Below are 13,272 nucleotides of genomic sequence, written 5' to 3' on the forward strand. Positions count from 1 at the left end.
ATAAAATTGGAACAAAGGCTTAGAGAGAAGTGTAAGTTACCAGGTGTCTAATGCACTCATGGATAAGCACATTTTACAACACATTCTCATAAAACACAGGAATATTTTTCTGTCAGCTTAAACATTCACAAACAGCTTTTACTATTAATATTAGGAAAAAAGCAAATCTTGCCATTATGAAAACTACAGACAGGAGATGAATTAAAGGAAAAACCTGAATACAAGTGGAGAAACACATCAAATGCAGATGCTTTGGTGCACCAGGGCCCACTGAGTGGTTTGGCGAGTATGAAAATGACGTGAATAAAATGCTACGGCCTTTACAGTCACCAGATCTCAACCCAGTTGAACACCTAGGGAAGATTTTGGACCAACGTGTAAGACAACGCTCTTCCCCACCATCATACCAAATGATTTTATTTAAACTTTCATCTCCAAATCTATTTAGTTATGTCTGTGACTGTCTCTGATGCTATATGTTCTTTTTCTTGTTTTCTTGTTATCTGCTGTACTCAGGTCTCTCTTGCAAAAGAGATCTTGATCTTAATGAGATGACCTGATTAAATAAAGGTTGTATGTATAAATGAGGGAATATCTTGTGGTGGAAGTGGCGTTCATCCCTCCAATAGAAGTCCACAGACTTGGCGAGGAGCACCAAAAATGTTCTGGAGGCTCGTTGTGGCATGACTCCATACTAAGACACTTCATGTTGGTTTTTCCTTTAATTTGTCACCCATCTGTATATCCCATTATAACAGTGACATTAATAGTTTGACTCAGAAAGTGATTTCAAAGTGAGTTGTGTTGTTTTTTTCTGGGGTGGCACAACATTAAACACCCAAACTGGTGCAAACAATGTAAGATTAGTAACAAAGTAGGACAGACTGGTAGTGATGGTCCACTTTCTTCCTCCTGGGATCCTTCTTGTCTATTTGTGGTTACACTGAAAAATGTTACACTGAAGAATATGTACAGTATATAAAAATAAAGTCACATGAAGGGTGAATACAGGGAATGCATTTGTAAGTTATTTTAGTATTATGATTCCTTTATAAAATCTACCAAAATCAATTTCTTCTTTGCTCACTAATGTTATTTTTGACTGTGAACATTCAATGTTTACAGTAAACCACACGTTTCGTCTGTTGCAGTTTTAAATTTTTAGAGGAAAATGGTATCACATTCCTGGGTGCTCTAATCCTGCACTGCAACTGTAAAAGATTGTGAAGGACTGGGGGGAGCCCCATCAATCCTGTTGTCCTTCTAATGGGCAGCTGGGGTTAACACAGTCTGAGGTTAATTACTCTCATATCAGTGTGAGCATGTGTGTGTCAGTATGAGACGGGTGGAGTGGACGCTCCTGGGTGCCCCTATGTGCTGAATACCCATCTCATCAATCATTCTTCGTTGCCTCAGTAGAGAGGGAGTGATACAGAAATAAAAAAGGAAGTCCTGAGTGGTGTTTTTAAAATCCTCTGCTTCAGAAATTAACCCTGACAGGGCGGAGATATCTGCTGGAATTTGACCTGGATGAAGGTGCGTGGCTTGTCGTACCACACTCACAAACCATGCATGCACACATGCCAAGACACTGTAGAAACACATCATTAACTCAGGCAAAACACACACTATAAAATGTTTCATCTGAAGCTGTGGTTCAGGCCTGATCTTTCTCTCTCTAAATTTATCCTTTCACCAACACACAAATAAACCTTGCTACCTGATTGAAAGTAGGCATGTAAATTACGTTTTAAAAATAAAGAAATAATTAAAGAACTAGAGAAAGCATGCAAAACAGATAGCAGGCAAGAAAGAAAGTCAAACTAGACAAAGTTACAGTAAACTTATTTATGACGTAATATGATGGAAAACTCCAGAACAGCCACTAAATGGACCTTGTGTTGAGATTGTTTTGTCAGTTGTTGTTTCCATGGTCAAGAATGAACTTTTAATCTAAACTTTTAAACCAACATGGACGAGAAGTTAAAAAAAGTCCTCACAGCGGTCAGAAAAATGGACATTTAAGCATCTATAATTCATATAATTCATGGGCAAACTCCATCTGCTTCCAATCATGTGATACAATCGAAAGCTCCCGAACAACTACTAAATGGACCTCGTCACGACATTGTTCTGGCAAAGTTAAACTTGATTGTTCTTGGTCCTTATTTCATTGTGGTTACTGACTAAATTAAAAAGAGCAACGTAAAAACTCTCAGCAATAATCAGAATCAGAAATACTTTATTGATCCCCGAGGGGAAACTCTTTTGTTATAGCAGCTCACTATCACGTCAGTGCAAGCTAAAAGTTGGAAAAAGTAAGACGACGAGACGGAGCTACGGCAACAGGCAGCATGCACGTTGGTGCATGCGCACTAACTAATAGAGATAGAGATAGCATAATGAGGTAGCGGGTACACTCAGATTTTATGTACCATACACTGTTGTAATTGTCCAGAGTGGCACAATCGGCGACACATCAAAAATATCAAGCATGTTTGAGGGATTGGACTCACTCCAGATACATTTAAATGCTCTGGAACAGCAGGACGCTGATCTTTACACAGCAGGTGGCAACAAGAACTTCCAAAATGTGTATTCTGAATGCACATCTGGAAATGAAAGGGAACCAGTCCAGTCGTACCTTTTTGGCTACGTCACCCTTTATAGCAAAGCAATGTGTACATTTTACTCTTTGTCACAGGTCGCATGTCTATAAGCTGTGAGCAGTTCAGAGTCCTGAAGAGGTGAAACTATCAAGTATTTCACAAGAAAGAAGTTTTTAAAATGTCCAAAAAGGTAAACATAATTTTGTGTAGTAGAAATGTTTTCTTCTTCTTGTTTTTCTAATTTGTTTATATTCTCGCGACCCCTCAGGTTTATCTTGCGACCGCACCACCCAACATACAAGACCCCAGGTTAAGAAAAACTGCTTTAGATTTACCTGCAAGACTCACCATTATATTAGACAAAAGCTGCCTCAAGAGTCTTGCTTTGATGCAGACACATATAGGTGCAGACACACCCTGATATTAAGTATATTAGGAATACATCCTGTCTGTCTCTCTCTCTCTCTCACACACACACACACACACACACACACTAATTAAATTTACTAGCAACTTAAATGAAGTATGAAACCTGTAAGGGAAGAGTTATAACTACAGAGTGAATAACCACAACATAGTAAGGTCATTGAAGGTGTTGTGACCTTCTTCTGTAGCAGTGCGTGGACAGAGGTGAGATGGGGGAAGGACTCATTTAAAAAGTTACATTAATCACCGTCTGGCCACATCAAAATGGGATAATCACCTGAAACTGCTCCGCTCAAATAAAAATCCCGTAAACCCAGGGGAAATTCTACCTAACTCTTTAATTGTTTGAAGCCTTTGCAGGGTCTGTTTAATCTAAGATTAATTTACGCGATTTTAAATAACTATGTATGATTAATATGCTCAGAAGAAATTAAAAGGAGTTTGAGGCAATTACAACAAGAGGATGGTCATCACCTCATTAGAATAGTGTTGGAAGAAACATGGTGCGTTTGTCAGTGTGTGGATGTGTGTGTGTAAAACAGAGCGAAGGGTGAAGAGGCAGATAGAATAACTAGGTCTTTACAGATTTGCATGCTAATTATTAGCTCCCTCTGGAAACTGGCTGGCTTTGGTTGGTGTGTGTATGAATGAATAGTATGTGTGTGTACTCTAGTCGATCTTAGTGCACAGGGAACGTAGGGAAACTTCTCTTAGGAGTGTTACAATGCCGTTTTGCCTCTAAACTTAATGATCCAAGCATCTAATGCTGCTTTCAAATCTATCTGCTGCTTTTGAAACTGTTTGCATAGTGAGGCAGATGTCCACCTATCAATGAGCCACAACACTAAATGTTAGCCACTGAAATGGAAAAAAAAAAAAAAAAAAAAAAAAAAAAAAAAAAAGACAGTAAAACAAGAGAACCAGGAGAAGTAAGAGCACTATCATTCTCCCCTAACCCCTAACCAAGTACACGAAAGAGCAAAAAGTCCACTCAGCTTCTGTGTGCCATCAAACACAACTGGCAGATAAAAATGAAGAGAGATCAAACTGTAGCTTTTCGCTGAACTAAGTAATCCTATTGGCTGGTTATGGAGAGAAGTGGAATCGTGGACAGAACAGGGTGAACATGCGCTGATGTTACACCCATGGCAATGTGTGTTTAGGAGAGGCAGTGACCAGGACTATAGCATTTGTGGAATTGGTCATTGCAAACTGGGAAAAAAATGGAGTTAATGGGAAAAAGTAATGAGAAACTACTAACTGTGAGAGCTGCTTACTGACATTGTTGTCATCATCATGTTGTCAACATGTAATCATCATTTCACTGATCAACTGACCATTTAACTTTTCTAGAAAATGAGACAAGGTTGTTTAAGCTGCAATATTCATTACGATCTAATTTCTTCTGACACTTGAACAAAAAGAAACCTTGTTTTGGTCAAATTAAGGATGTTGGATCCACAAACTAGGCATATTTCATCGATTTATGTGTAATTTTGACTCCAGGTATCATTCAAAATGACATGACTGAACATTTGCGCAGCAGTGCAACACTGTAGTGCCAGAAAGTGTGAATGGGGTTTGTGTCAATGAAGACCCAAGGGTGAAATGTGGAAACATTTGGCAGCGAAAGGTGCTGACAGAAAAGTTTAGGGAGGAGGAGACACTAGCGATTTGGCACAAGTCTGAAGAGGGACAAGTGGCACCCCAAAGAGGTGCAATGATACATAAGCATGCATGTGAAAATCCTTTTTGCACTTGTAGCGATGCAAACATTAAGACACCTATTCCTCAGACACTAAAACTGCTTCCAAAGTCTGAGACACATGATAACTAGAACTCATGCAAGACATCACCCACACAAAGCATTACCAAAAAAAAAACACTACACATATAGATGATTAGATGTGTAATATAGTTTGTATATGTACAAAACAGTAAAATACAACGTCTTTTTCTGCCCAGAAATTTGCAGTAAAACACAGAAATATCTTCAGCTCTTCTTTAACAGTACCACATTATATAAAGACATTAACACCAAGACAACAAGCTCCATCATTGTTGAAGAATTCAGGCAGCTAGAAAGAAGGCTCAATGAGTGGCTCGATCTGCTACTTTCCAAATTCAAATTTAATACTCTGAGAGCGTCTTCCATATTCTGTGGCTGTTCAGTAAATATAAGAACAATGTGTGTCACCTTGTGGCCTCAAGTCCACTGCACGCCTCAGCAGTTTAGCGATAAAACAAACCAACATACAAGCAAAAAACAAAACAAAAAAGAATTTCTCTGCTTTTATAAAACAACAACATTTTTTAATATTGGTGCTGTAAGTGGTCAAAACTTGATGCTGCTCAGCTTTTATTTGTGTGTGTATTTGTAAGTCGAAACTAGATTTGGGGACAGTCAGAGACAGGAGCGGTTCCTTTGTGGAAAATCGAGGGGCTCATCTGGTGTCTCCGGGATTGAAAGGGGGCTACGAAATGTGTGTGTGTGTGTATGTGTGCCTATGAATAGAAAAGCAGAATAGGAGGGTTGCATTGACAAGGGTGCTAAAAGGCTGTGTGAAGGCTACTGGCTGGGGAACAAGGGACGATGAGGGAGAGGGGGCAGGGAGAAATGAAATGTCCATCAAATCACAATCAAAGAATATAAGGGTGTGGGATCATCACTCCCCCCCCCCATACTCACAAATGAACACATGCAAAAAAAAAAAAGCACACAGATACACAAATTAATGTAACTCCATTTGTATGTTTTCAAGCAAATATGAAGCTAAATGTAACAAACAAACACTATATACTATACTATATATACTATATTTTCTTGCCCTAAAGCTTAATAAATAATCCAATAGGTGCTGCACACAGACGAGGCCTTGTATTGAAGGAGAGGGAGAGGAGAAAGAACCAAAAGCAAGAAACTTCAGACAGGACGGGTCAGCACCAAGTACCTGCAGCTAACGTCCTGGGAGCGGGCCAATGGAAAGTCTCCTCAACTGACCAACGTCATTAGCTTATGATGACAGGATAGGGTGTCCAGAATGAAAGATGCATTAGTATAAGGAGAGAAAAACACACTCACTTTTCCTCTCTGATGGCTCATCATGTGATTCTTTTCAAATGAAGGGACTTTGTAAGAAACAGGAAGTAAAGAAAAAAGATCTCTACAGCCAGACAGAGTTCAGTTAACGTGTCTTCTTGATTGGTTAGCGTCAAAATGGCAAACAGATTATGAGTCATGGTGTAAACCATCTGGGCTCAGATCAACTCAAGGTTTCCATTGGCTTTTTGGTCAGGTATCAAATTACAAGCCACTGATTACTTGTTACATAGTGTACCACACTATAAACTCACAGGGAGAGCACAATAATAGGTAATTTCTAAAGATAAAAACTTAATATTGCAGATAACCTGAAATTTGAAAGTCAATTCAAAATGCCTAATTTGTTGTTTCTAAGTTTGTTTCATTTAGTTTTGCTTCAGTTAAACACTTAAAGTTATCCAGTGGAGTTTTTGATCACTAGTAGGGCTATGATGCAATGTTTTTACAAGTGTGTCCCTGTTTTGCTTGTATTGTGCACACAGATGCAAACACACGCGTGTACACATTCATGTAGCTGGTTTCATGCTATTCCGCTGTTTGTTGGCACATTACTACGTTTCTTTGCATGTCAAAGGCAGTGAAGAAAAAGAGGGCAAGCCAGTAAACAAAGCATGATTTAAAACAAACAAACAAACAAAAAAAAAATCGTTGCAAGTGTTTTATAGGAATAGAAATGCATTCAACACATTTGTCAGGCTTCACACAATATGCATTTTGGTGAGTGAACACAGAATGTAAACATAACTTTTGTGTGTTTACAAAAAAACTCCACAGGGCACCTTTAATATATCTTGTATTTTAATATGTTATTATATTACAATATACAATTGTACATAAAAATACACCTGAGTCTGAAACTGGCTTGATTTTAAGTACATTAAAGGACTAACATGGCTGTTTTTATGGTGGTTAAAGCAACAATTCAAAAGTACAAAACAAATTTTGGATTTCATTTAGTACATTGTGCCAAGTACAATTGTATATAGTAATATAATTTAATAAAATATATTGTATATTAAAGGTGCCCTGTGGAGTTTTTTGTAAACACACAAAGGCTGTTTTTATGTTGGTTAAAGCAACAATTCAAAAGTACAAAACTAATTTTGGATTTCATTTATTAGCATAAATTAATCAAGCACTTCAAACATTTTCTGATGTTAACCTTCGCCTCACAGACCATCCTGCTGCCACCACCAGACATGCAGTTGAGCCTGTGTTTCCATTGGTTTTTGAAACTGTTAAATATATAATGTATGTCAGAGAAAACTATGTCAAAGTGCAAATGCATGTGCTTCTAGTGCAACATATAATGTTGCCAATCAATGTGTCAATCATTAAATGAGGGACACAAGATTCTTTCATAGTTTTGTTAACTTTGCTCTTCTATTAGCACTATTTTGCTTTGCTCTTCCCTTTTTTTCTTTGTGTTGTCTCTGTTCTCTCTCCCTTTATTCATGTTGGGAACATAGCATTACCCTGAGAAAAAGGTTTTCCTTTCACTGTGCGCCTTTGTCAGGTAAAATGCTAAACAAAAGTTAAACTGAAAAGGATAAAATATTAATAGTATGAGCAAAGCATCCAGTATAAGTAGTTGTAGCACACTGTTTAAAGCTTCAGGGACAGAGCCCATCAAGAGCAGGAACACAATCAAACAGAAGCCCTTTAAAGAACGTCTAATAGGATAAAATCCCAGGGAAAATAACGTCAATAAAAGCTATACCAGTGATTAGAGAAACCACATGCTGAAACCTGATGAGCAAACTAGAGCTACAAGGTGAGTTTGTATGGTCATAAAACAACATTATTTGCTAAGTGTCTACACTATTGTGTGATTTCCCACATTACCTTCCAGGAGAAATGAGTTGCAGAGATAAAAACTGAGAGCAAATGGTGGCACTGTCTGTACAGCAGAGGGAGAGGAGAAAAGGGGAGCTGTGGCTAGGTGCATTAACATACAGATAGAATAGGTAAAGAGTTTTAATGTACTCAGGAGGCTGGGGGAATGGGGGGGTAGAGTGAGAGGTGGGGAGGAAAGAGGGAATGAGGAGGAGGAGAGAGAAAGACAATCAGCAGGCTGGTGCGACAAAGGCAGGCATCCATGACCTTATATCTCAGTTCATCGTGGGAAGAGGAAGAAATGAAAGGCCTACAGGAGGACAAAAATATAGGTAAAGGAAAGACGAGAGGAATGGAAAGACAGTGGGAGTAGAAAATAGAGAGAGTGAGAACTGAAAATTTCAAAAAGAGCACAGGGATCACAATGAATGTGAAGGAAGTGGGGCAGAGTAGGAATGTGGAGGAGAGTGAGAAAAACAATGACAGGGGCAGTGAGGAAAATGCCACCATGTGAGGTACGACGACCCGAAGCATTTAAAAACAATAAGGAAGGAAAACAGTGTGTGGTTGAAAAAGGAAGCAACATATAGTGATGAAAGGATAGTTAAGTGTTGGTAACACTGATGCTTCCCAACAAATAAAAAGAAAAAACAGCAAGAAACCCAGACTCGCTATATGTTGCATGCATGCATCACTAAAGACAGAGCCATTCAGTTTACCGGCTGTTTCAGCTGCTCTGCACTGTAAAGAGTCTGGACAATAACTGCTGAGATGTTAGACATCCTTCTTGAGGCTCAAGTCCTGGCTGCCAAGCTTTGTCATGCTTGGTCTTTGGACTGTACACCATAAAAAGACAATAAGCAATTAAGAAAATAATCCTGAGAAACTGTTAACTTTACAGTGAAAATATAGAAATATTTTATATTAAACCTTTTAAAAGGTTCCCTGTGGAGTTTTCTTGTAAATGTTTCTGATTCAGTGTTACTTACCAAAATGCATTGCGTGTATTCTTGAGGTCTAACAAATGTATTAAATGCCTCTCCTTCTTTATAAAACAATTGCAAAGCAGATTTTTTTTAAACATTTGAAATCCTGAATTGTTTACTAGTTTGCAGTCTTCTTCCCTGCCTTTGTTGGCACAATACAGCATTTCTTGGTGCCACCTGTGCTCGTATGCGTTCATGTGCGTTCTCCATGATATAAATAAAAAGGGGACCATAAAAACGTTGCTCCACAGCCCTACTAGTGGTCAAAAACACCACAGGGTAATGGTACTGTACTTGTATAGCGCCTTTCTAGTCTTCTGACCACTCAAAGTACTTCACACACTACATATCGCATTCACCCCGGTCACACACATTCATAATCTGATGGCGGAACTGCTCATCACTACAAAGAAACTAATTAATCATTCACACACACCGAGGGCACAGCCCTCGGGAACAATTTGGGATTCAGTGTCTTGCCCATGGACACTTCGACATGTGGACTGAGGGAAGCCGGGATCGAACTACCAACCTTCCGATTGGTGGACGACCCGCTCTACTAAACCGCAGCCTGTTGGAATGAAGCTTTGTTTGTGAAACCAAGTCATGGAGGACACAAGAAACCACAGAAACACACTGTGAAAAAGAGCTCATAATTCAGTCTTGTCTGTGGGCATTCAGCCAAATGTAGAACTGATTTTTTCAATCGAACTAAAAAAAAAAAAAAATCCTCTCCACTGGAACAATTATACAGATAGACTTAGACACACAAGTATTAATGACTGGAGTCAAAGGTGTCACTCAAACAATGGAAGTTGTGTTCAAAGCAGAAAATTGCAAACACAACAAGCCGGACTTCCCCGAAAGGAGTAGTGCGTGGTCTCTCTCTTTCTCAAGAGAAACACTTTGGTCTGGAGGCAAGAATTCCCAATGAGTGTCTAGACAACATTTCCCTTCACTCCTCCTTCCTGGTGTGAGACTGAGAACATACAATCTGTTAGCAGCTCTGCATTTATACCCTCCAGCCCTCCGTCCCCACAACACAAACCTTCACCCTTTCTCTCTCTGTGGACCTGACTGTTGCTGTCCTTGGTCCTAACACGGAAACCAAAGCGTGTTGCAACTCTTAAAATGTAGTTTGTGCAAACTGCTGTGGCCTTGTGTGCTAATGCTGGAAAAGAGAAAATCAGTAAGTCTGCATGGGGGTGGGGGTGGGGTTGACTTATATACCACGCAGATACACTAAAAGGAAGAGCCGGAACTTAGTGAAGTCCTCTCCCTTATCTATAAAACTCTACTGGACCAGAGTCACAATACACAGAATCTATGTTTTTGGCATTCGAATAATAATCATCTTGCAGAGACTGTAAGTACAATAACAAAACCAAATCACAGCTGCCTTATTTTTAGTCAGCAAGTGTCAGCCAACATTAACAATTTTATTTACAGCAACCTGAAAGCACACACACGTATGTTCTGCGTATATAAAGCCAGTTAGAGATGGTACAACAGACACACTGCCATGGTGTTTAGACTATGCTTTGCTTTTGTTAATACCTGTGTATATTTCTAGTGGCACCCCTATTGATGGCATCTATTGCACTGTCCTAATGTTATTAAAGAAAAAAAATGAACTTCAGACATTCTCAACCCTAACCCTACGCCTGAAGAGTCTTTAGTTCTTCACATTTTCTAAATTTAGACCTGAAAGAAATGTATGAATGTGCATCATCTACTGTTGCTGAGAGTATATTATTTGGGTTAAGAGTGCAATGGAGCCTATCCAATTAGAAATAAAATAGTAAATATGCATGTAAATGACCAAAAAGGGTAAGGTGATGTATAATAAATTGTAAAACAGACCTAGCGATTTACATTTATGAAATAAAGAAAACAGCAATGGTCTCTCCATGTCTCTAATTTGCAAATTAGACATGAGGTCACTTTGGTGACAGCAAACTTTTAGGATTTTAAGAATCAATGATGTTCTGTACAGTAAGATGCTGAAATGATAACATAACATAATCTACATGGTGTTGGGCACACTTTCTTACCGTTACATGCACAAAGACAGACACACACACACACACTTAAAAAATAATTTCCTTTTGTCCCATGCTCAAATTTTCGTTAGGCTATAAAACTTAATTTTTGTAAAGTAGAATTATTTGACTCTTGTACAACAACTAGGCCTGATCCATTCAGGTTGGCCCCAATGCAGTGAATTGAATGAATTATCGCTGAAGTAGGTCTCAATCCTATCTCAAGGTTTCTCGCTGACATCTTTCATTGGTAGCAAAAAGTTCATTACTGTTGTTTCCACACAGCAATGACAACCTCGAGGGTCCTTGACCCATAACACCTCAATCATTCCGAAAAATACAATTGTATACTCCAAAAACTACAGAGATAATAAAATTATGTTTAATTGAATTTTCATTTGAATGCATGAATATGATCACCCTCTGTACACAGTTATTCAAAACTTTATATTTTGTGGTCCTTGGAACTGTTTAATGGAAAGCTTGGTTTAACTTACCATGAGGTTATTAGGGGCAGGCCTCTCTTTGGGTTGCCGCCGCATACTGAAAAAAAGAGATACAGGCAGTCTATATCCAGCTACTATTCAAACTGTGTTTCTAAGTGTGCAAGAGATGTTTTTATTCTAACTTTAATTTCAACGGCATAATTTTCATTTATAAATCAATACTCAAGAGGAGGCTTGAAATTAAACCTTTCATGCCACAGAAACTGAAAGAGAGGGCTTGATAATAATAAACACTATAGACTAACATCAGAGCACATTTATTTCAAATAGTAATAATTTAATATTTTTAATTTCAATTAATATTTCTTATAATTCAGAACAAACGAAAATGGAAGCAGTTACCAAATTGGTTCATTGGACTTATATATCCGTTTCTGTGAGTGTCCTCCATTGTATGTACATGATCTGTCAAAACGACCTATATTGGGGACTTTGAGGAATTAGTGCAGGGGCTTGTCTGCAGTTAGTCATGTAACTGGTTTATGTATCACAATGATAGTGGCCAGCCCTGCACCAAGGCAAGGCAGGGAACCAGTACCTCAGTCTGTCCTGAGAGAGAGGTGCCCTGTTTGAGTAAATAAAGGAGGCGTGGGGGATAAACAACAGCTGGTATAGCTATCTAGTAAGTGCTGCACATACACACACTGCCTGCATGTTTGTACAACTGTAAAGGTTAAAGGCTAATGAATCAGAGGCAAACACAGGGTAAACATTGTCTTTGTCCTGTCGCATTAGATAAATCAATCATTCTGTGTAAAAAAGGAATATCAGCAGCAGTGAATATCATAGCTAAAACCATTACAACCACAATGCATTAACACACAAGGCAAATGCACTTTAATTCCATTGTATACCATTACACCTTTGATTCATCTACAACAATTTGGTTCATCTATGTCAAATGCAGCTTGTGGTCTTTGTAATTGTTCAGTCTGGCTCTTGCTTGACTGTGCCAAACATATTAAGCTAGTACAAACTCGAATCACAAACAAATGCACAACGTCGTCAACAACCACTGACAGACAAAATTCCATTTCAAATCTGAAGTGTTAATTAAAATAATTTCTGTGCCTGTCATTCTAGAAACAAAGCGTATTAAACAGTAACTGACTCACCACTGAGTGATGAAGTGAACAAACTTCTCACTGAAGTGGCCGACAGGAAGAACTGGAGGATCCTGTGAAGAGGAACAAAACAGTTTAGACAACAAGTAACATTTTAATCTGGGATGATGAGAACTCGCTGCACTGACTGAAGAATCCTGACACTTACCTGCACACAACTTAAATGAAAAAAAAAAAAAAAAAGATTAAAGGTGGTTTACATCAACAGGGATATATTTAAACTACAGTTAGGGTTAGTCATCGTTTAGATTAATTTAATTTAGTTATAAACTTTATCCTTCCTGTGTTGTGCAATTTAATTAAACACTAGATTAATAAAATTCAGTTTAATGACATAAACCAAAGTTGAAAATTTGTGTAAACCACCATAAATTAGAGGCCAAAATTCTCATAAATAACCATCATGGTGACACCCTTGAATAGTATTTTATAGGATAGTATAGGATTTTGGGCTGTCTGAGATGAAAGTTGAGAATTGTGACAGAAACATGGTAAAATCTTTGGTTGAAACAAAATCCAAAATGGTGGTCCTAGATCACACAGTGAGACATGTCCACTGATGGCAGATTTGGAGCTTTGGCAGTGTCAGAAATTAAGGACCACAGTGTGACTGCAGCTATGACCCACGTCTACAAACCAA

At 38.4% G+C, this 13,272-nt stretch overlaps 1 protein-coding gene across 2 annotated transcripts in view; it reads right to left on the minus strand.

The window, feature by feature from the left end:
- The window catches only part of map2k5 (mitogen-activated protein kinase kinase 5), a 67,040-nt gene that overhangs the window by 8,042 nt on the left and 45,726 nt on the right, over positions 1 to 13,272 (minus strand). For both annotated transcript variants that reach the window (XM_044221067.1, XM_044220225.1), the window contains 2 exons: positions 12,624 to 12,685; positions 11,500 to 11,545 (listed from right to left, as the gene is read on the minus strand). In XM_044221067.1, the coding sequence (XP_044077002.1) occupies positions 11,500 to 11,545; positions 12,624 to 12,685 (108 nt within the window). The remainder of the gene's footprint in view (positions 1 to 11,499; positions 11,546 to 12,623; positions 12,686 to 13,272) is intronic.

The sequence above is a fragment of the Siniperca chuatsi genome, linkage group LG1 (assembly GCF_020085105.1).
Source record: "Siniperca chuatsi isolate FFG_IHB_CAS linkage group LG1, ASM2008510v1, whole genome shotgun sequence".
In the NCBI taxonomy this organism is placed as follows: Eukaryota; Metazoa; Chordata; class Actinopteri; order Centrarchiformes; family Sinipercidae; genus Siniperca; species Siniperca chuatsi.